General features: G+C 41.2%; 1 protein-coding gene across 3 annotated transcripts in view; it reads right to left on the reverse strand.

The window, feature by feature from the left end:
* acap3a (ArfGAP with coiled-coil, ankyrin repeat and PH domains 3a) overlaps nt 1–24,479 on the reverse strand; it is a 57,829-nt gene that overhangs the window by 2,198 nt on the left and 31,152 nt on the right. Inside the window, exons 3-24 of one of the 3 annotated variants that reach the window (XM_053686203.1) lie at nt 24,265–24,384; nt 23,641–23,694; nt 19,021–19,079; nt 17,742–17,925; nt 17,405–17,449; nt 17,130–17,225; nt 16,623–16,697; nt 16,269–16,280; nt 13,190–13,302; nt 12,994–13,045; nt 12,405–12,505; nt 12,199–12,310; nt 11,729–11,937; nt 10,803–10,872; nt 9,457–9,551; nt 9,159–9,367; nt 8,977–9,078; nt 8,223–8,315; nt 7,612–7,832; nt 7,385–7,494; nt 7,176–7,286; nt 6,577–6,638 (exon numbers count right to left, since the gene is read on the reverse strand). In XM_053686203.1, the coding sequence (XP_053542178.1) occupies nt 6,577–6,638; nt 7,176–7,286; nt 7,385–7,494; nt 7,612–7,832; nt 8,223–8,315; nt 8,977–9,078; nt 9,159–9,367; nt 9,457–9,551; nt 10,803–10,872; nt 11,729–11,937; nt 12,199–12,310; nt 12,405–12,505; nt 12,994–13,045; nt 13,190–13,302; nt 16,269–16,280; nt 16,623–16,697; nt 17,130–17,225; nt 17,405–17,449; nt 17,742–17,925; nt 19,021–19,079; nt 23,641–23,694; nt 24,265–24,384 (2,305 nt within the window). Of the gene's footprint in view, nt 1–6,576; nt 6,639–7,175; nt 7,287–7,384; nt 7,495–7,611; nt 7,833–8,222; nt 8,323–8,974; nt 9,079–9,158; nt 9,368–9,456; nt 9,552–10,802; nt 10,873–11,728; nt 11,938–12,198; nt 12,311–12,404; nt 12,506–12,993; nt 13,046–13,189; nt 13,303–16,268; nt 16,281–16,622; nt 16,698–17,129; nt 17,226–17,404; nt 17,450–17,741; nt 17,926–19,020; nt 19,080–23,640; nt 23,695–24,264; nt 24,385–24,479 lie in introns of all 3 variants that reach the window. The other 2 variants (XM_053686204.1, XM_053686205.1) reach the window with 2 other exon arrangements.

The following is a 24,479-nucleotide window of genomic DNA, read 5'->3' on the forward strand; positions in this document are numbered from 1 at the left end:
TCACTTAAGTTAAAGCAGCTATAAGCAGTCATTCCTTCACCAGATGCTTCTTTCTCTCTCTCTCTCGAAGTTAATTAGACGGGGAAAAATGCAGCTTGCTATGTTACTGAGAAACAGCTAAGCTGAAAACTTCCTGGTTGTTACAAAGCGCTGACACTGGAGGCTCCGCCCACAAACGTTGTTGTCAAATAATAACACATCTTGTAATCTGTTTACGATTAGATTTAAATCACGAAGAGCGTCCGCCGTACAAGCCCCCGTTACTATAGTAACGATAACGTGTCAGGACGAGCGCATTCATATAAACTTGCAATTCGAAATACAGCCGGAAATCCTGTAAGATTAAATCGACACTTCTCAACCAATCAGAATATCAATAATAATAATGATAAATAAAAATCCAACAACGCCGTGGTATAAATAAATCTTATGGATGAAAAGCGGAATGTCTTTTCCTTTGTGATGTTAATATATTACTTGTTTTTTCCCTAATATTTATTTATTTATTTATTTAGCTTTTATTATATTTTGTTCGAAATTTGAATCGCAATATTCAACTGTTGGTTTTCGTGAGCAGTTTCACATATTTTATTTTCCTGGCTGTAATAATATCAATATCCATAAAAACCATAATAATAACTGTAGTAATATCCATAAAAACCATAATAACCAGAATAAGATCCAATATCCATAATAATATCCATAATAACCATAATAATGAATAAAATCCATATTATCCAATACCCATAATAACTAATAATATCCATAATAACATACAATATCCATAATAACTCTAATAATATCAATAACTAATATCCATAATAACTCTAATATCCATAACTCTAATGATATCCATAACTAATAATATCCATAATAACTCTAATAATATCCATGACTAATAATATCCATACTAACTCTAATAATATCCATAACTATTAATATCCATACTAACTCTAATAATATCCATAACTAATAATATCCATACTAACTCTAATAATAATATCCAACAATTATTGCACTTGTATCCACTGCACCTAAAATGTTGCGATTTGTAACGATTTGTTGTTGGCGTTATACGGGACATCGTTGCGGTTAATATGTAAAGCAGCGGTGCGAAAGTTAGAGGTGCCAGGCGATGTTGACACAAATATAATATAAACATAAATATTAAACTACTGCAATATCATAGAGTGTATTGTAAGGAAAGTAGATTAAGATAATACAACGTGTCATTTTCGCTGTTGTAAATGTATTTCATGGCAATGTTGTTATTCATATATAAAGATTGTTTGATGGTAGATACTGTGAAAAAGCTGGGCAGTAGTGCAATACTCGAGACGAGGAGACGTCGTCTCATGCCTGTCGTGATGTTTACAGAACAAAAATGGTAAACATTTTAGTGGCTGAACTGATGCTTAACTAAAACCTGTAGAAATATTATGATATTAATATTATTATCATATAGGATATTCTTACTTTATACAGTATTTCTATTGGGGCGTAATGACGTGTGACGTTAATGCACTATAACATGTAATATGGGAACATGAAAGGAATATTCTCATGTAAACACCTTAATCAGAATATCGTCTTATTCAGAATAAAGTCAATAATTGGATTACTGCTGTCCATGTAAACGTCGTCAGTGTTTGGTGTTGCGAAACTGTACATGCTGGTACAGAAGAGTAACCTAGAACAGTCTGTACAGGATTTCGCAGAGGTTTTAAAAAAAAATGGTTTGTGATCGTTGAGGCCAAAATCGCTTGATTTTGCTGCGGCTTTTTTCTTCTTCAAGAGTTTTCTGTCCTTTTTTTTTTTTTTGCGGAAAACGACTCGAATTGGCGAAATTGCAACTGCTCGAAATTGTTTCGTCTTTCACAGTGATGTTAGTAGGTAAACGAAACCGTTTAGCTGCACTCACGTTCGATACACGTGAAGACATCACGTGACGCGTCTTGGCCCAAATCTGCGGTAATTCTGAAAAATCGCAAGCTCCACCGGATATCGCAGCGTTCGTTGGATTCTGCGTTCGTTTCCGCCGTCGCAACATCCCAAAATTCCTGGAAGGAAAGGGACCGCGAGACTACTGGAATAATTAAATACCGGACAGCAAAAAGTGCAGCTATTTCAAAACACTAATATGTCTTCATATCGGTGTTATTTATAATGGAACTATAGGAGGGGGGAATGAAGGCGGAATGGAAATCGACTTATCGGACGATTCTGACAAGTTAAAAGATTAATCAGGACACCGTTGGGTTCCTGTGTGTAGAGTATCGTGATTCACACCTCCCCACACTGACGCTGGTACAGAGCTAAAACAGACAGCACAACTAAAGCCTTTCTGATTGTAAAACACTGTATACAACTGCCACTATAAAACTGGAATACTTTAACCTAGTAGGCTACGTAAACAAAGAAGCAGTTCATGCTAACGCAGTTAGTTAGTTGTCCAGGTAAATGCAGTATTAGTGAGCCTAAAGTGAATAAAGAGTGGAAAATAAAAGGCACGAAGCAGAAGAAAAGGTTAGCAGTTCACTCACATCTTTCCTTTATTTTCAGCATATTTTTTAATCAGGAAAAAGGACAGAGAAAGCAGATCGAGAACAGAACACGTGGCAGTGGTTTAGTTCACAGAGGAAAAGTGTTTGTTTGTTTTTTTTTAAATACAAACAGTCAAACGAGTTATTTTACAGGACTGGACTGGAGTAAGACAGGATGTAGTAAAAGTGCCGGCGGAGTCTGAAAGCAAGCAGAAGAGTTAACATCGACAGCAGAAAGTTTAATACTGTACATGAATGTGATTTCCCGCCCTCTACTGTACAGTTCTTTCCACGCTTAAATTAAACGAATGCAATTCCTTCCCTTTATCTCCTCACTGGCAAGTGAGCACAAATGTATTCGTTTTTTCTTAAATTAAAAGTGCTACAAATGTTCACTGGCCAGAGAGACAAACGCACGCTGATCCTCGTTCTTTAATAAGAAGCTACGTTGAAAGACCAGCTCCCAAAATCCCACCATCGAGTCTTCTGATGAGGGAAAACATGATGGAATGGTTTAAACCAGGGGTGTCAAAATTTACGTTCACGTAACAGGCTACATTACAATACACTCACTCCAGTGTCAAGTGGGTGAGAAAAAAAAATCAGTTAAATGCTCTATTTAGAAAAATAATACTAATAATTTACGGAAGAACAGAAAAGCTCTCGTTTCCTTTTCTCTCATTACGAATCTTCAATTCGATTCCAGTCCATTTTAATTTCAAACACAGAATCGAAACTCTTTTGCTTGGCCATATTAAAACCTCTCACATGCTGGTTCTGGATAGATTTCGACACCCCTGCTCTAAATAAACTCATGAGTTACAGATTTAATATGAGATCTTAGAAAGGCATGATTCGTTTTTGTGTTTTCCTTTACAGATAGAAATGCGTCTGTGGTCTTTGACTGAAAACTGCGATTAAAAAGCCGGAGCCATGGATTCTAATGAATGAAGACGAATCAATTACACTAGTATGTATATGTATATGTGTGTATATATATATATATATATATATATATATATATATATAAATAAATGCATTACGAAGTCCACGGAGCTTCGTAATCGGATATCACGTGTCCTCCTTCCTGTCTTGCGATATGCGCTGGATATGCGTTTCTGTCCCGTGTATTTAAAATGAGAATAACGTCACGTTTTTGCTGCAGTTAAAGAAGTTTTAGGTAAAGAAATACCATGAATGTCAGACGGCAGGTTAAAGGTGCAGTGTGTAACGTTTAAAAAGTGACCTGTAATAATCACATCGTGTTAAAGATGTTTCAGGAAGAAAAAAAAAAAAAACCTGTAACCTGGAAAATTTCCACGCACTGTAAAGATTACAAACTGCCGCTTTAAATGGTCCCTCGAGACGTTTTCAATTCAAAACACCACAGACTTGAAAGGTTTAACCTTGCGTAGGAAAACAAATATTCATATACATACAGTCAGATACAGTAGAAGAAGTTAAAGCAAAGGGGGGGGGGCAGTAACTCATGCACTACAGAGCATATGAATAAATAAATAAATAAATAAATAAATAAATAAATCAGATTCTGATCACTTTACATCCGAGTACCAGATAAACGCAGCTAAAACATACAGTACATGAATGCACACTAGATACAGTTCTAAATGTTTATCCCATCTGATATTTGGCTCAGTGTCTGTCTAGTTATGGGTTGTGGATGGGTTTTTTTTTGGATAGGAGGTGCATTAAGCAGGTCGGTGAAGGTTTGCCGCTTTAACATCTAATGACAAAAGTACGCCGAGTTAAAAAAATACTATCTTCGCTGTCTCGATAAAACAATACAAAAAATACTGATTATCTCAATTTAAATGATCATCATTGCACCGTCGCTCTGGGCAACACGTGAGAAGAAAAATCCAACTCGAAGCATTTCTTATCTCCAAAACGAGCAAACAAAAGTTGTTGTTTTTCCCCTAAAAAAGTGCATAATACTTCCTTGTAGCTCTACGTAGTTAATCATTTCCTTCAACTAAGACGTTTTTAGTATTTATGATATAATATAATACATCACAGTTATTTATATCAAGCTCAGATCCCCAAGATTCATGCATTTTTGATAGCGCGGGTATCGAGTCCCTCGAGGCCCGATCCTCGAGTGTGTTTAAAAATCCCCCCAAAGCATTAGAAAAGCTACCTCAATGCCACAGACGAATGAAGGACAGCTGCCTCGACTGTCTGAAGGGTCGCTTAGTAAGATTGAAACTAGGATTATATATGAGACTCTAAAGCCCCGACACACTGAAACACTAACGCTGACCAAGAAGGATCGAAGAGTGAAAAGTTGCGACCACGACTGATGTGCGTGTATGTGCAGTGGAACCCGAAATAACTCTCCATGCCAGTAGATGGCAGTAATGTGTGTGTTTGTTATTTAAAACAAACAAACAAAAACAACCTCAATATTAAGGAAAAAATGCAGTGTTCCGAATTAAACAGTACTAATCAGTATGTCAAAATGGTACAGTATCAGTACCTACACTGATGTACTATTTCATGTGTTATTACATGGTTTGGAACTAGCCTAGCTACCGTTTTGACTATTTCGCTGCATCGCAATGATCGTCAATTGAGAAATTTTTCACTCGGACGGGAACGCGTTTACAACATCCTTCATCGTCATCCTCGTAAGTGAGGACGAAACCGGCAGCGCTTACTTTTCCCGGAGACGCTCACGACATGCAACTGCATTTGCTGAATAACGGCTAGCTAGATTTGGCGTCTCGCAAACGATCAGCTAGCTGTGAGGTTGCTTTAGAATGGCATTTTATTTACGAGGCGATGTGTAGATACGCAAACAGCCAAAACTGCTATTCGCGAACGCTCTACATGGACGGGGTTTTCAGTCGCTCGTAAGTGTCATTAGCTTGTTTACGTATAAAACTCTCAACGTAAGCAATTCGACAACTACAGCTGACGGTCATCTTAGTGTTTCAGGGCTGTAAAGACTCAAGAGACAGAAGGGAACGCATGTCGTCTGGAATAATTTGCACTTGTAGCGAGGTTAGTCATTTTGATCACGCTATTCCCTTCTTTTCTTTGCCAGAGATCAGATTATTAGATAAGGTCGAGAAGCAGGAAGCAGTTAGAAAGCATCTGATAGTAGCTGAGGCTGAGAAACTGGTCCCATAGTGTTAGTGTTAAGTCTTTAGCCCAGGGATAGACTTCCACTCTATCCAATAGCACCTCATGACATCATAATCATCATCATAATAATAATAATAAATAGAACTGATGTTTTTCTAAATCGTGATTTGTAACACAGTGTACTGTATTACACACGGTATATCATTTGCGCTGACTGGTGAAAGATGTTCAGAAATACCAGAGAACCCACAACACCAGCACAAGCTGAACCCTGTTTCCTCTATAAAACATAAACATACATTTCGGGCACAGGGAAAAAAAAGAGAGAGTCCTCCAGTTCCCAGGAGCCGATCAGGACTTTATAAAGCCTGCTGCGTTCGCGTTCCTGGACAAAACGTACTCTAACAGCAGCAAAGTCTTTTGCATTGCACGTGTTTAAACTGTAGACAACACTTTTCTCTCTCTCTGGTTTTCTTATTCATAGCTTAGTTTGAATCCTCCATACTCCAAACTTCATATACAGGAGGCCAGATTTCTGTAGCGCGGGACACCCGAGTTGTTTCTAAAACACGCCCGTAACACAACGTGACGTTTGTTTAAAGTCGGAAATTTATATTATTACATTACATTTATCATGAAAGTTGTTGGACGCATGCTCCTATATAATACTATACTTAGACCATATTTTGCCCAGCGAGAACCTCATGGTGTTTAGATGTGCTGTGGGATAAGTGTGTGAGGCAGGAGATTAGCAGAGAGATAGAGAGAGAAAGAAAGAGAGAGAGAGAGAGAGAGAGAGAGAGAGAAAGAGAGAGATTGTCTATGCTACACTGGGACATCTAACACTCAGCTATATTGAGGCAAATAAACTCCTGGATGCATTTCTTGTACTGCTGCTCTGTAGGACTGCTACTTGGGTATTGACCTGGTTGTCCCAACGGCCCCTCCGCCTCTCTCATCTCCTCGTTCATCCGAGCCAGACGCAGCCTAGAGAGAGAGAGAGAGAGAGAGAGAGAGAGAGAGAGAGAGAGAGAGAGAGAGAGAGAGAGAGAAGAAGAGAGACTGTGACTGATAAAACATAACATAGAAAAGGTGGGGCTTAATAAGCCGTTATATCCGGTAAGCAGTCTGAGTTTGAGTTTCACCTTATATTTAATATTTAACGTGTAACAAGAGATTCCTTCAACGTGACACCAAACGTGGATGATAAAGCATTAAAGACGTTTTGTTGCAGCGGTTAATGGTATTTTTTTTTTCTTCATGCTTGAGAAACATTTCAAATGCACTCTTATGTAACTCTGTACTACAAATACCACTTTTCTATAAAAAAACAGAAAGAAAAGGGTTTGCTCGTACGCATGTAAGGCTTTGAAGTTAAAGTAATAAGCATCAGCAACGAGTAGGAAAAGGAAATGCTAAATTCCCCAAGAACAGTGTAATAACCTTTGGAGGCTAAAGAGGCAGTTTGTTCTGATTAACATTCTGCAACGGTTATTCATAAATTAGTATTTATGTAACGCTCACAGAGTGACGATGTCGGCGTTGGCGGCCTGCACCGCTATACTGAGAGGATCCTGACCGTCATCATCGCCGTCGTTCTGCGTGGCTCCTCGTTTCAGGAACAGACACACCTGCCTGCAAAAAACACAGCGCCAAACACAAGACCCAGTCAGTGTACTCTGTAACTCTGTATGTGTGTGTGTGTGTGTGTGTGTGTGTGTGTGTTTACACACCCTGTGTGCCCTAAATACGTAGCATGGTGTAACGGTCCCCTTCCTTTTAGGTCTCTTTGGTTGACGTCTGCACCGTTTTGTAGCAGAAACTCACACGCTATTAAAGAGCCCTATCAGGAAAAAAACAACAAAAATCCAGCCTTGTATCAAAATTCATACCAAAAAAATATAATAAAATAAATCAGGATTCATTACCAAGAGCGGTTTAACAAAAATGACCAACTCACTCCGATCACGGCCTGCATGAGCGGGCTCTTGCCCTCGTCCTCCTCGTTGATGGAGTTGACGTCGGCGCCGTGTGCCAGCGCTTCAGCCATGACGGGCAGGTTACGAGCCTGGCAGGCTTTATAGAGCAGTGCGCCGGGATGCAGCTCACGCACGTCCTCTGGGTCTGATGCCTCCGGCTCCAGCTCCACCTCACCGCTCGAGTCCTCCGACACTTCACACTCTGCGCACGCACACGCACACACACACGCACGCACGCACGGCTGATTGTTTATCGACTCAGTGATCTTCTGGACAGGACTTTCACGCTCAATCAAGCTTCACTTCTCACACACACACACACACACATTCACACAATTATCTTTTACCTTTTTTTTTAATAACTGAACACTAACATTTTCGTTACCTTCGGCTATAAGCCCTTATACGCGTCCTTGTTTTTGGGGGAAACGTCGGGATTTTGTCTGGGCCACTAATTCGTTCGTTTATTCCCTTATTTGCTCTATGAACGACATCACAGAATTAACCTCAAACCCGACTAGTGTGTGTAACTGTGTCTGCGTGTAAAGGTGTGTGAGAGAGATGGTGGTGTGTAAGTCATCCGTGGTCTCACCCTCCTCAGTGACGCTGTCCACCACCGAGCCGAACAGAAGGACGTCGGTGCTGCCGTCACTGCTGCCGCCCAGACCGCTGTCGCTGCTGAGACCTGCAGGACCAGAGAGCGCCAAACCACGGACGCGTTACGTACTTACACTCGCACTCCCGCTCCCAGCGACAAAGCGTCATTTAACGTCCGTATTCATACGGGCTTAATCACTACTCGGAAAGTATTCCGATACTTATAAGTGACGGCAATAATCATGGCGAACACAATAAAAGCGTAAATGAAATTACTATAGTGCACCATCGTCCCGAACCAGATTAGACACTGACCGTCAGTGGATTTTACCGATACCGATAAGTTGCGCGGTACCTGCCGATAACACATGAATCAAGCGATAGTTTTTAAAATCGGTTTTATGTGAAAGGTCAAAGTGCCTGTCCGTGGAAACCGACTGTAACTCACTGTATAGTGAAAAAAACTCCGACAAAATATTACCTTAATATCCGGTTCCTCTGATACACTACCCCTCCTCTTCCTGGCTCCCTACATTAACCTGAGCTCTCAGGTCTAATCAATAAGCCAGTATATAGGGTTATGCTCTCTTCAGAGACGGCATTATAAGCTCTTATAATAGACTGAGATGTGCTGCACTAATGCGCCATGTGTACTTTAGTTACTCTATTTAATAAAGAATGACAAGAACGCTCTGCAAGACTACACTCTGTCTCAGGATAATCTTTCCTGTTTGGGCTGGAATACTTACTGCGAGGCCCTGAGCTGGTGTCAAAGTAGGAGAAAAGGGAGTCCAGTTCATCAGGACAGAAGAGCGAATCTCGCCGGAACTTTCTCTCCAAAGCGCTGGCGGCTGGTAGAAAAGAAGGAGCAGGAATGTAAAGGAGTGTCTCTGTCTGATATGGATCAGTGACTGAAGGTAAGACGTGTTACCTGAGCAGAGGGAACCCGAGCCGGGATCCTGCCTGTATTTCCGCCGGTGTTTGGGTACGTTGGTGGCGCTGTTGTGGCGTCGGCACTTTTTTGCAGCCCACCGCCTCTCCGATTTTCTCTCGCTGCTCACCAGGGCCTCCGCTGCTGCCATCTTCTTCAGGAACTTCTTTTCCACGTACTTGGCTCGAATCCACGTCTCTTTCTCTTGCCTGCAGTCGGTTAAGCCGTTTAACGAAACAGCAGAAATGAAGAGTCTACCCAAGCTGGAGTTAAAGTAGCGTGCATGTGCCGCTCTCACCTTGGACTGTTGGCTCCTGGCTTCTTCAATCCCTGCTCCTCACACGTGCCCTCGTAGATGTGGTTTATAACACTGTTACCCAGCTCGCACATCAGCTGCAGGCAAAGCAACACGTAAGCATGGGTTGATCTTTTATTTATTTCTAGCATAAGAAAAGTCCACATGTTAGTCACACACTAATAGTATTTGTATATTAAAGTATCCCCGGTTAAGTATGCATCCGTGGCTGAGAAGGAACCGCTGACTTTATACAGTACGAGAGCGGCCTCTAGAGGTGAAATTAAAAACTATCACTGCCAAATTTTGTTGTGTTTATTGCAGTGTTTTTTTTTTTAAATTAATAATTTTGGACGTCTCTGTTTTTATTTGGTGTTTGAAGTGTTACTTTTTGGTTCAGTTTGGATGTGTATCTTTCATTTACTTTAATATTTATTAACAGTTAATATACACTACCGATCAAAAGTTTAGACACTCAGTATTTATTTGAATTTTTCCACATTTGAACACAAATGGAACTATCTACATCTTCAAAGTAGACGCCCTTTTTGTCTAGAATTTCCAGAAATGTATTCTTGACCTTTTCTTAACCAATTTCTTGAGGAATTTCCCTGAGATGCTTTTTAAACAGTATTAAAAGGAGTTCCCACCTACGCTGGAGTCTTATCGGCTGCTTTTTGGAATATTTCGCTCCGAGTCGTCCGTTTAAAAAAATATTTTTTTTTGCAAATAAAATGTTTTCTAACGAAAGAAATAAATATACTTTGGCACAATTATATTTTTTGTGTACAACACCGATTTCAAACATTTAATTATACACCTTCAGATCAAAAGAAACATTTCAGTCGAGTGTCTCCAAACTTTTGACCTGTAATGTATACTAATATTTATATATTCATTTCACTTAAAAAAAATAAAAATAAAAAAAATAAAAAATTTCATAGAATAGTCAGTACTGCCTATTTTTGTAATAAAGCTCAGCAATATTTTACTTTGAGTGTTACGTTTTCATTCAATATTCAATTATAAAAACTCAGGTACTGCCCAATACCACCAGACATAGTTACCGCTATCAATAAAATCCACTAACGGTCGACCTCTAAACCGTACACAATCTATACGGTCTGATTTCCTAGTACATACAGTCCAACTTTGTGGCAACAGTCTGGGGTAATCCAACACACTGTATGCATGGGTGTGATGGTCAGGTGTCCACAAAATTTTGGCCATACAGTGTATGTCTAACTGATAAACATTGTTTGCACTTTTTTATTCATGTAGTGTGCCATTGTAGAGGAGTTGGATTAAGAGGTTATAAGAAAGAAAAAAAAACCGAACAACAACAGCACCTTGAGTAGCTCAGGTTCCCAGGAGTCCAGGGTGAGAGAGCGGACTTTGGAGCAGTGCACTCCCAAACTCCTGCATGGAGAAAACACACACACACAGACACACATAATCACAGCCGAGCAAGTAAAAGCCTGCTGTTAAACGAGTAGCCGTCTGACAGTCGTGTTGAACTGTACACAGGTCTCACACATAGAGAAGAGGCCACCATAAACCTCCAGGTGCTAATTATATACTGCATGCAGGCATTCTTTCGCACAAAACTTGTCTGAATTAAAAGGGCAGCTCAAAGCTGCTCTCGCGTTTCTCTCAGAGAAAGGAACTTTCGCTCTCCGCTCGGCACGAGTTTCTGAGCCGAACAGCGGGATAGAGTTCGAGGGCTGAAATTACAGGAGCTGTTCAGCTCCTTCCCTGAGAAACTGATCAGCTGCCCAGCCTTTCTCACATCAGTGCGTGTGTGTCGCTGCGTATCCGGGCAACCAGGCTCGATTAAAATGGAGAAGGAAAAAAAAAGAAAAAAAAAAAAAGAAGAAGAACGTTGCCTGGACCTTGGCGTGAGAAAAAGTGGCCTCCGGAGGGTGTGTTAATATTCACGAGGTGGTCTGAACCACGGGGAGAGTACTGAAGGGATCTGCATAATCTGTCTGTGCTGTGATAAAAGACCAAGGACACTATGAAAGGAGATTTTTTTTGGATAAAACACGAGTCGGATACATTCCGTCTGTTTCTACACGTCTTCTCACTATACGATATGTTTAAATCAGGGAATCACTTGGTAAATATAAACTTTTTTTTTTCTGTTTATATAAATGGGTGTGTCTGAAATTGATCAAATGCTATAATTATTCTATGGACTAGTGTTGTAACAGTATACCCACTCATTAAAACCTTCTGTTTCGACTGTACCTGTGTTACTCGGTGTGTGTGTTACCTGTGTATGCCGGAGCACTCGATGCAGAGTAGGATGCCCAGGTTGATGCTGGCCCAGCGTGGATCGGCCTGGCCACAGTCGCAGCACACGTCGTTGCCCGGCACACACTGCACCCTCTGCAACACGCTCTCGACCCTTACACTGCGCTCTCGTGGCTCGCTGGCCGAGTCGATGCTGCTGGTGGAGGGAGACGCCGTCCGGTCCAGGCGCTGAAGGAGAAAATATTAGTTATATATATAAATAAAAATAGAGGCATCCAAAATGAATAATAATAATAAAAAAACAATTTAAATAACAACAAAATTTGTCAGTGATGGTTTTTATTTCGCCTCTAGAGGCCGCTCTCGGCCATGGACAAAACTGGGGAAAACTATGGGTGTGGATTTTTGCGGATAACTGTTAGTTCCTGCAATCAGTTATCGGTGCTGATTAACCGGCAAAATCGATCAATCGGTCGACATCTAGCTAACCTCGGTGTAGTAGCTGTCTGGACTCTCTCTGTAGGCCGAGGCGATGCTGGCCTGCACTGCTTGGATCCAGGCTTGTCGGAGCTTCTCAGACTCAGCCTGCAGAATACAGCTCCTGCAAAATCATCATCATCATCATCATCATCATCACACCAGGAAGGACATACAGTGTCTGTAGGACATTTGAGTCAGTATGTAATAGTACTCACTTTGAAGGAGACACCACTTCAAAGCAGAATCTCCTCTCGATGTCCTCACAGGGTTTGACCGAACACAGTCTCAGGTCCTCTACTACCACAGTCAGTGAGTCCTACAGGACAGGACAGGACGGGATAAGACAAACGCACTGGATGAAATCCCAGAACGCACATATCACCGACGCTACGGCACGGCTGTGGGATAGGTGTGATAAAGACATGGCCATAGACGGTAAGAGCGAAGATGGTGTTGCGGAGAACTACGTTTCACATATTATCCTCATTTGAACAACCCAGTGTCACAGAAAAACAAACAAACAAACATTCATTCACGTGCAACTTATTTGCAGCACCTTCTACGATGAAAAATTATCTTTCACGAGCATACGTTGCACATCAGTTTCAAACTTGCTCTGTATGCCGCGAAACATAACCAAGCCTAGTGTGAATGCACAAAGCCTGTGCAGGGATTCTGTCTCAGTGACTCTAAACGTTTAAATCTACAGGATGGTGGCACTGTGGCTGCTCCTCTGACTCCAAATGAAGCGTGCGTGCGTATGCGTGAGTGGAGCTCTGAACGAGGACGATGAAGAACACTTGCCTTCAGCTTCTTCTGATACACCAGCTGACTGTTCTGGATGGAGAACCACCGCCTGAGGAGACACACGGAGAACACGGATGGATGTAGGACGAATGGACCGATAACGCGGTGAAAGCTCTGTGGATGAGTCCCGACATGGACCAGTATATGTGTTGTAACTATTTCCCATACTGTGTAATTCCTTTCCACTTCTCACCTGTTCCACGTTTTGAAAGCGTTGCTGGCACGTTTGAACAGGTAGCCCTCCATCACCACTCCGTTGGGGGCGTCCACGTCGAACTCCACCTTCGGGTCATCGTAGGCAAAGTCCTGATGGAAAGACAGAGCAGAGACGCTGAATAAAAAACCGTAACGCACCACGTCGGCGAGATCATCTCCGTGAACGTTTTCTTGTTCGGTGTTATTTCATTTTTTTCTGTTAATACTTTCACAGATGACGTCACAAAGGGACAAAACCTGATGTTCTCAGCGATATTTGAGGAATTTCACAGATCTCATAAACACCTTTAAACGCACAGAGAGTTGTCCAACAAGGCCTGGCGAGATGCAACAAATCACACACTTCATGAACAAAAGTATGTGGACAGCTGACCATCATACTCACGTGTGCTTGCTGGACATCCCATTCCAAAACCGTGAGCAGAAAGGCTTTGTGCGTAGGAGCACTGTCATGCTGGAACAGGTTTGGGCCTCTTACTTCCATTGAAGGGAAACTATAACACTACAGCATATAAAGACATTCAATCGTGTGCTTCCAACTTTGTTCGGGGAAGAACCTCATTTGGGCGTGACGGTCAGGTGTCCACAAACGTTTGGTCATATAGCGTATCTCACCATGAACTAATGTCAAAATGCCATGAGACCAAGATCTTCTCCCTGGCATTTAAATCAGTCACCGTGAGAGTCAGAAGGAGAGTCCTTATGCTGAATACTCTTGCCTATTAAATATGTTCATGTTTATTTGATGTAAACATGACAATATGGACATCGCTATATTCAATATCCATTAGTAGGTTAACATTAGTTTAAAATAAGGAATATAATTTTAAAAAAACACACACACAAAGAAAAATCCTGCTTTGAGGTTACTATGAGAGACCCCCCCCCGCCCCTTTTTTTCCCCCTAGACTACACCAGGGTGACTATACAAACAGTCTGGTCTATTCACATAAGGCCAAGTCTCATTACTGTTTCAGAGCAAACGCTTCACTCGCCTTGTGAACAATACAACAGAGACTGTTGCGTTTCCTTTCTATACGACTCTACGGATTGTACAGAAAGTGTGCGTACTGCAGAACTCAGTAAGCAATAACATCGATGGAGTCTGAGAAACAAAATCTATATTGTTTTTTTTTTTAATCCAAAAATCCATAATCTCTCTTAAAGAAGTGCTTCTCAAACTGGGGTTTGGGAAAGGATAGATAGCAGGTCTGTGATTTAAAAAAATAATACAATTTATTAAACCCCAGCATAATGGAAAAGTTATTATATTTCTTATTGAGTTCGTATAATGATGAGCCTGTCTGACCATTTGAACGAGTTTAGTCCAAACCTCAACAACTCAAAAAACGAGTAAATAAAATCAAACGGGGCATAATGTGTTCTTGCGGTGGAAAGTTCATGAATCATAATTAAAAAAATAAATAAATAAACAAACGAATAAAATCTGTCACTCTAAGAAACAGGGAAAATTTGTACCGTACAGATTTAAATAAAAATCATGTTTGTGAAATAAATCCATCCTAAACAAATTCATTGATTTCACAGTATTTATTTATACAACCATTTTGTCTTATAAATATTTTTTCAACTAAGAAGCTTTTCACGTGTTTATAAGACAAAATAGTGGTTTACAGGGAGAGCAAAATATATCGATTTGCTCAAATGAATCAATTGAAAGAATGTCCATGAAGTAAATCAGGCCAGAAGAGGTCCACATTTACTGTAATTCATTTATTTTACTTAATTTATTTATTAGACTCTCACTGTAAACCACTTAAAAACACTAAACTCCAATAGAGTCCCAATAATTTAAAAACAAAACAAGCGCACTTACTTATGACAGAATGAACATAAATATAATCAGCATTAAAAAATTTTTATCATACATACTTGTTTTTGCTCTTATGTATAATTGATTATGATTAATTAAATCCACCGCAACACAAAGCGCCTAGTACACATATCTGTCCTTTAACTGTTTACTGTTCAAGTAAATTTCGTTATAAAGTGACACTTTACCCACCAGCGTGACGTCCACCCTGCAGAAAATCTTCAGCTTGACACTTTTAAGGTAATCCAACATCATTATTTATTAAATACGTTAAAAACATTCAACTAAATATCCGTCATTTCGCCCTTGTCACTGCCTCCGTGTACCAAGCGCGCGCGCAGCTCTAAATGCGTGAGCCCTCGGCTGCGCATGTGCAGAGTACGCCACGCTATCGCGCGCTCCTTTATTCAACCCGCAGGCACCATGGAGACGGGTTAAATGCCAAAAAAAAGCTCTATAGTGAACACAGAGTACACTACACAGTCGTCACAAACACATTATTCAATAGAAATGTAGTGCACTTATATTGGGGATAAGGAGCAATTTGAGATTAAACTAAAGTTCCTCGGAGAACAGGGAGGGGAAAAAACCCTGTTGCCATTTTATTCGTTTTATTTATTTATTTATATATCGATAAATAGACAGATAATATATGTATGAAGATTAAGAAATATTTGTATGTATATATTAAGATTAATAAATGAATAAACACACACACACACACACACACACACACACACACACACACACACACACAGAGAGGCAAAAAAAAAACCCCAACAACAGGAAAGTTCTATAAATATACAATACTATTTTGTAAGATATTTACTCTCGTTTAATGTATATATTTTCATATATTTCAGTGTAATGCTTTTGTAATTTTTAAAAACATTTTAATGCCCTAAAATTAAAGCATAGACAATGTCAAGAATCAAGCAGTGTACACTGAAAATCATTTTCATAAAAGCATCTCATTTATTTAACTTGGAAATGTATGGTTTTGTTTCTTTCTGAATATTAAATATTTATTTTGAACAAAAGTAACAATGCCATCTATGTACACGTGGATTATGTAGGGAGTAAAACACGACTGATGGAGTCTTTCCAGCTTTATCTCTGACTGTTACAAAGTGCTAACACTGGAGCCCTAGAAGTCGGACTGTAAAACTTTGAATGATTTTATATCGATTAAAAGATATTTTTTTAAAAAAAAACAACTAACCTGTAGAAGAGTCTGTGAGGTGAAGGTCATTTTAGGACAGCCGCAAATAGGAGGGAGAGAAAATTTAGGTTAGATAATGCGATTTAAAGTGAAGTTTACATCCTGGAGAACAAATTCTACTGATATTAAACCCTCACACACACACACACACACACACACACACACACACACACACACACACACACACTGAGGAGAAAATGAGAGAGCAAATCACATTAAACTGATCGACCATATTCTTCGGGATAAACTCAAGACAGATTTTTTTTCATCATTTCTTAGTACAGGCAAGACGACGATGTGTAATTTACACACGTGACTTTTTCTAAGAATAGCTTGGATGTGTATCACACATACCCGCTGTTGTATCGTAGCGTGTTTGTGCTCCATATCTCTTTTCTCCATCGCTGAATCGATCACCAGCTGGTCCAACTACACAAACACACACACACACACACACACACACACACACACGTAAGACGCCTCGAATATTTTACACGATGTATTCATTTTTGCCTGGGTTTCAATCCCTTCATTGCTGTGTCATTCCTTTATAAAGTAGAAAATTTGACCAAGCAAGCGGTAACTCTAAAGCACGGTGGTGGTAGCATTATGTTCAGACTTGCTTCCCTGACTAATACCCTCCACACTACCTCCTGCTTACTTTCAACCCCAACTGGCTCATATAATGAAATATTATAAAGGCTTAATATTTTATATATATATATATATATATATATATATATATATATATATATATATATATATATAGAGAGAGAGAGAGAGAGAGAGAGAGAGGCTTAAAAACTTGAATCTGATCAGTCTTCTGTGTCACTCCTAAGCGAGCACGTGGGCATCGGTCACCTCCGCTGCCAGCTTCTTCATGTAGGGGTCGATCTCATCTAGCAGCTTGAAACCCTGCTGAAAGAGCGAGTACTGGGCGTGCATGAACGACAGCATCTGCGGAGAAGAGAGCAAGAGGAAGAAATAAACGAGAGAAACGAACGATAAAACAAGAAAAACAACTCTGGACAAGATACAAGCATGAAGACTATAATGCGTACTGAGAGCGAGTAACCAAAGCAGATTACTCCAGCTCGGAATTCATGTTCAAGTTCAATTTGATTTGTGGAACTTACTGCATCTAGGATCTCAAATTTCTTCTTGGCCTGAAGGACGTTGATCTACGCAGGAGAGACAAAGAAAAGACCAAGCTAAGAGTTGTTCACTGCATTCATGCTGTAGTGATTTATTTATTTTGTACGTGTCGGATGAAGGAGAATTGGGCTTTGCCGGGCAGCGTGCCGTATACAACGAAGGAGGTGTTTATTTAGCGTTTATGGAGGAGTCTCCAGTGTCAGAGGGAAAGCTGGCTAAAACTTGAAGTTTTCTGACACAGGAAAGTGTCAAACGAGGAACAAAGCCATCCAAATAAAATAATCAATCTGTGTGTGTGTGTGTGTGTGGGTGTATTACCTGCAGAACGTAGTCCAGCGCTAGATGGCGGTAGCACTTCCGGGTGACGTTGAGGCTGCAGGTGGCCTCCTCCACCTCGTGCGGCTTGTTCCTCGGTGCCTGAGCGTTCTTCACCTGCGCGATCTCCAGGTCCTCACGCACCTTATCGAAGTGCTTTTTCGTTTCCTTAAACTTCCGCACATCCCTGACACACACACACACACACACAACCATAAGAAGCTTAAAGTGATATGAAGCGAAATGGACGAACAAAGCTGAAAGCCAAGCTTCAAAGAACTGTTTTCACGTTCTAATGTCCTAAAGATGTCATTTTTAGAAAGTTCACGCATGAGCACTCAGTGTGTGTGTGTGTGTGTGTGTGTGTAGGAATCTGGCCTTGCTTAAGAGCGTGCATTTCAAATCTGGAGCAATAAAATGCCAGATTACAGGATGTCTCAGCCTCCCTGAGCTAAATGTCAGCAGTTTGTGTGTGTGTGTGTGTGTGTGTGTGTGTGTGTGTGTGTGTGTGTGTGTGACCCAGGTCTCCTCTCCCATTTCCTCTACTCTACACTGCACTGTGCTCATTCACGGCTACATCTGACATCAAAGAAACTTGTGACAGAGGCTTATTTGAGTCTAGAATGAACCAATAACCTCCTCAACGTTGCCACAGTTAATAAGATATATCATTTTTTTGGAAACCGCTAACGATTTGAGAGTAAAATAATACGTTTTCTCAGCTTTATGTGATTTATTATTAAGTCATCCTGGTTTGTTTTTTTTTGGTAATTCGACACTTTCAAATGAATTAATACGAGTGAGCAGATGGTCAGAGATGCAAAACAAACAGAAAAGTCCCTGCAGCAGCATTTCTGTGTTATTTTAAGAAACCGTGGTGCTATAAAACGTTATTGTGTCATAACATCTCGTTCGGATACGTGTGATTGCATCCTAAAATATCCGGTCGCGTCCCGATCGGTGTTACTGCGTGTTAAGATATAAGAGCCAAAATCACGTTCCGATATTATGTAGCTGTTTATGACGTCATTAAAATAAAATGTAAAAAAAAGAAAAGAAGTGCCAAACATGTTTCAAATGTGCCCACACATTTCACGGTGCTGTAATATATACGTGACCAATAAAGACTCATTACCATAAGATCCAGTCAGGTTCTGCTAGGTGTTATTACGTCATAAAATACACGAGCCAATCGTGTTCTGATATGCAAATTTAGCCTGCTATGATGGGGCGTTTTGGTTTTTTTTTACACTCTCGAGTACACACTTGCTGCACTACTTACTCTTTGACAAAATTGTGCAACTGCTGCTTCACAGATCTCTGCGCCTGGTCGAACAGGATCTGAAACACAGGACGACAGTAAACAAGATTACTTTAAAAAGCGTTCACGAGTGCGTCGCCAGCAGAGGGCGATCACACCCTGTTTTCACCATCACTCGCGCGCGAGAATCCCATCCCCTCCCGCCCGCCCGCCCGCATGCACCATCCTGCGCTCATTCATTCGTATTCGGCTGTGCACGCGGTGTGAGGAGCTTTTTGCTGATCAGCGCTGCCATGCTGCAGATAAAATAGGTCAGTCGGGCAGGGAGGGCGGGAAAAAAAGCGAGAGAGAAAGGCACAGCTGGTGGAAACAAAGACTTATTATAATAGATGAAGAGAGAGAGAGAGAGAGAGAGATAGAGAGAGAGAGGATGAGGCTACAGGTCTGCCAATGAGAGAGCTCGGATTTCAGCACCTGTATGTTCTAGACGATGCAGAACACCGGCCCAACGGTACATCTCTGAGACATACAATGGTGTATTTCAGTGTTTACGACCAAATCAAAGCTGCACTGCTACGACTCGACAGTCCTGAGTCGTTACGTCAGTGTGGTAAGCCCAATCCCGTCACCAGAACCTCAGAGCAGGTGGAAAAATATGGCTCTACTGGAGGCTGTGAAAACGCACCGAAGGCTTTGTGAGATCTAACTCTCCAGGTGGGCGCTTTAGCAGAAAGCTCTTTAACGTTTTATTACCCCATAAACTCCAACAGGCCCCTTACAGGCCGAGCGAGGCCGGAAGAACAAAAACTTCTGGGTATGCCCGTGTTCCCTCGTCGTGTCGATCCCGAGTGGCCGAGTGCGGTCGATCCTGCGTCTCGAGGACGATCTGAATGCGACGCGATACCACGCAGAAGGAGGGCGGACGTAAAGGGAAAGTCCACCCTGAAACACGTTAAATACGATCATGCTGAAAGGTTCGTTGCTGTATTTTCGTTAGAAGTTAGCGGTTGTCTGCCGCGCTGAGGTCACGTGGAGACGTCGCTAGAGCTGTTACAATAGAAGAAGAAAAACTTCCGAGCATAAGCGAGAACAATCACGGGTCAGTAATGGATCGTTAATATGAAAAAGCTACAGCTTTTTATTGTTATAGTATAATTTTAAAGAAAGTTGGAGATAAATGAATTGTTGCTAATATGCAGTAAAGTGTTAATGAGAAATCCAGTGCAGAAGTAGTGGAGTTAAAAGTTAATATTAAATATTAAAGGAATAAGGGGAGGGGTTATGGGCGTGGTCGGGAACAGACTCTGCTGGATTAGTTAGTTGATGAAAGCTTTGGACGCTGATCTGTTTGAGCAGATTGTACAGATGATGAGGTGAGTTAACTGGACACGGTACAGGACTAAAGTGCCGCTGCATCACTCTTGAAGATGTGCTACTAGAGGAAAAGTAATAACAGTTTTCCAGTGTGGAGAAAGAGAGAGAGAGAGAGAGAGAGAGAGAGAGAGAGAGAGCGTGAGAGAGAGACATACAAAGAGCACGGAGACAGAGAGAGAGATACGGAGTGAGACACAGAGAGAGACACACACAGAGAGGGAGAGACACATGAGAGAGAGAGGGAGAGAGAGAGAGTGGAAAAGATAGAGAGAGAGAGCAACAGAGAGAGACACAGAGAGAGAGAGAGAGAGAGAGAGAGAGAGAGAGATAGGGAGTGAGAGACAGAGCGAGAAAGAGACACACAGAGAGCCACAGAGAGAGAGAGAGAGAGAGAGAGAGAGAGAGAGAGAGCGAGCAACAGAGAGAGAGAGAGAGAGAGAGAGAGAGAGAGAGAGAGAGAGAGAGAGAGGGAGAGAGAGAGAGAGAGAGAGGGAGAGAGAGAGAGAGAGAGAGAAAGCAACAGAGAGAGAGAGAGAGGGAGAGATAGGGAGTGAGAGACAGAGAGAGACACACGGAGAGAGGGAGAGAGAGCAAGAGAGAGAGAAAGAGACAGAGAGAGAGAGAGAGAGTAACAGAGAGAGAGAGAGATAGGGAGTGAGAGACAGAGAGAGAGACACACACAGAGAGAGGGAGAGAGAGCGAGAGAGAGAGAGAGAGAGAGAGAGAGAGAGAGAGACCCAGAGAGTGAAAGAGTTTCCCATTATCCATGCGGATAATCCTGAGCATGTGAGCAGATATTTTTGCAGGAAATGTTTTACGACAGAAATCCCTGGGTGAACCTCCACCGTTTCACTTATCCTTCACCCTCGCGTCTGGCCTTTTTCACGTCATGCTGCAGCCCTCCTCGTTTCCTTCCTTCCTGCCGTCCCATCTGTAACGAGTCAAAAGGTCGGGGAAATCTGCGCTGTTGCCGTTCCTCCAGAAAAATACACCTTTAAATAAAAGCGTACACATGTTTCCGAGTGGCGCAACAGAAAACCTTCAGAAGAACGCGAGTTTGGATCCTGATGCTGCTTCGACCTTTCCTGGTTGGAGTCACGAGAGGAAAATCGCTGTGCTCTCTGGCTGGGAGTGAGGGTATACTCGTTCTCCCATCATCCATCACACTGATACTAGCCAATCGGGGGCCATCGATCAGCTCGTGTCTGCGGAAGAGGGCGATTAGCACTTTGCTCTGCTGTGCATGAGCGGCAGTGTGAAAAGATGAAGAGGTTGGATTCACGATGGCTTCTTAGAGGAAGCCGTCACCCTCCCCGGTTGATACGTGCGGGACGATCTGTTAGTACTTAACAGTACACAAGAACAAAGCACATGTTGGAAACGTCAACTCTCTGATCAACTCCGTTTGAAAAAGTTAGGAGATTCTTTCGGATTAATTTCTCTACTGAGGTGCGGTGCCTCGGTGTTCCTCGGTACAGTCGCTCCACTGGACGGCTTGATGTCTGGACATCTATCTAGCTGCTATTTCTTTGTCTCCGTCTCCGACACTCAACATATCATATGCAATGTTAGCAGGAGCAGGGTCGAACGGGGTCGCTGTGCTTCTCCGCGTGAGTCGACCTCGGCCATTAACCTCGTTTGTGATGCTCTGAGCTTCCGCGCGTGATCGCTGACCCCTGTGCAGTCTGTAGAATAGCCACAGCGCTAAAAGGTACCCACTTAAGAGTTTAATGCTAGGCTAGAAGGCCGGATCTCTCTAGAATGTTCATCTACGGACTGAGTGCCGTGCCGATCATTCCTGGATCTTCCTCCTGATCTCCTGTCTGGGTGTAAAGCTCACATGCGTGCACTGTGAGCAACTGCCACACATCCCGTTTTTACACATTTACAACAAATGACAGTAATATCGTGATGCATTCTGGGATGTTTGAGTCGTTTAGAACAGAGGTTCTCAACATTTTGCAATTAAAGCCCCCCAAGCCTTCCCCATCATGTGGCACGCCCCGCCCCATCCCCTCATATTGAAGGAGACCAGGTATAATGATTATCTATTCTATATAAAATCTCTCTATCTATCTACCTATCTCTCTATCTGTCTATCTATCTGTCTATCTCTCTATCTGTCTGTCTGTCTGCCTATCTATCTATCTGTCTGTCTATCTATCTCTCTATCTGTCTGACTATCTATCTATTTGTCAATCTCTCTATCTCTCCATCTATCTATCTGTCTGACTATCTGTCTATCTATCTCTCTATCTGTCTATCTCTCTATCTATCTGTCTATCTCTATATGTCTGTCTGTCTATCTATCTGTCTGGCTGTCTATCTGTCTGACTATCTATCTGTCTGTCTATCTCTCTATCTGTCTGACTATCTATCTGTCTGTCTATCTCTCTATCTGTCTGTCTATCTATCTCTCCATCTATCTATCTGTCTGACTATCTATCTATCTGTCTATCTCTCTATCTGCCTCTCTATCTATCTATCTCTCCATCTATCTGTCTGTCTATCTCTCTATCTGTTTTTCTGTCTATATATCTGGCTGTCTATCTATCTCTCCATCTATCTATCTATCTGTCTATCTCTCTATCTGCCTCTCTATCTATCTATCTATCTATCTGGCTGTCTATCTATCTCTCCATCTCTCTATCTATCTATCTATCTATCTATCTCTCCATCTATCTATCTATCTGTCTGTCTATCTCTCTATCTGTCTTTCTGTCTATCTATCTGGCTGTCTATCTATCTATCTATCTATCTATCTATCTATCTATCTGTCTGTCTATCTATCTATCTATCTGTCTGACTATCTATCTATCTATACCTAATCTATAATCTGTTTTTAATAGATAAGTTTTTTTTGCTTTTCCTGAAGAATTGTGGGATGGTGGAAGAATTTTCACCGTGTTAGTGTTAACGCCGAGCTAGACAGTTTTAAAACATAAAATATAACCATAAATAGTTCTGCATTTATTATATATATATATTTTGAATGCAATACAACATTTGTTCATTTTACCTACACGTTGTGATGCGCGTGGCCTTTTGCGAATCGTGACGCGATATTTCGGTCCATATCGTCCACTCTTAATTTATGTCGTAAAAATTGCTGTCATTTTCTTGAACTGTGAGATTAGTAGCTGATTACAGCTAGCGGAATCCTCAGGAGTGTAGCGTAAAGTCAGGACGGTACGAGTGCTATTATGAGGTCGGACTCTGTGGTCCGGTCTCTCTGTTCTAACGGTAGAGGAAACGAGCGACACGTACCATGTGATAGTTCACTATCTCCTGCAGACTCTCGCTACACTTCTCCAGACATTCCTGGAAGAAAAGAGAAAGAACGCAGAAAGAGTACAGTCACCGCCCCAAAATACCAACAACAACAAAAAGCACAACTTCTGTAAACAAACGATTTGAGGTGTATTATGAATAAGCTTGGTTTGTTTCCTATATATATATATATATATATATATATTTATATATATATATATATATATATATATATATATATGTATATATATGTATATATATATATACACACACCATTGCACTTATAATAATGCCCAATATACAGATTATCATAGGATGCCATGACATTGTGGGGGTTTTTTGACGCTAAAGAACCTTCATGCTAAGCTAGCTAGCCGTTTAATTCAGCTAATATTATTACTGAACAACACTGCTGTTGTTAATGTATATTTTGACAGGTACAGCTGTGTAAGGAATTAAACACCTGGTGGTGTGTTACAGGAAAATAATAAATGACTTTATCGTTGAATATTTTCCCAAAGTGCTTTTTTCTCTTACATCACAGCAATTTACAATAGCTTATAATTCTTTTCTTTCTTTTTACACACACACACACGCACGCACACACACACACACGCTTACTGATATCATTTCTTCCTTCTTGCACTGCTGAGACAGGTCTCGGATGCCGTTGACGAAAAGCTTGTTGGCGCTTACGTACACCTTCCCAGCTTCGATCATCCCACTGCATAACTTCACCAACTACAGAGAGAGAGAGAGAGAGAGAGAGAGAGAGAGAGAGATATTAATAAAAATCACACAATGATAGGATACGCAAACTGAACTTTCAGCAAAAA

Source organism: Ictalurus punctatus, chromosome 15 (assembly GCF_001660625.3).
Source record: "Ictalurus punctatus breed USDA103 chromosome 15, Coco_2.0, whole genome shotgun sequence".
NCBI classification, from domain to species: domain Eukaryota; kingdom Metazoa; phylum Chordata; class Actinopteri; order Siluriformes; family Ictaluridae; genus Ictalurus; species Ictalurus punctatus.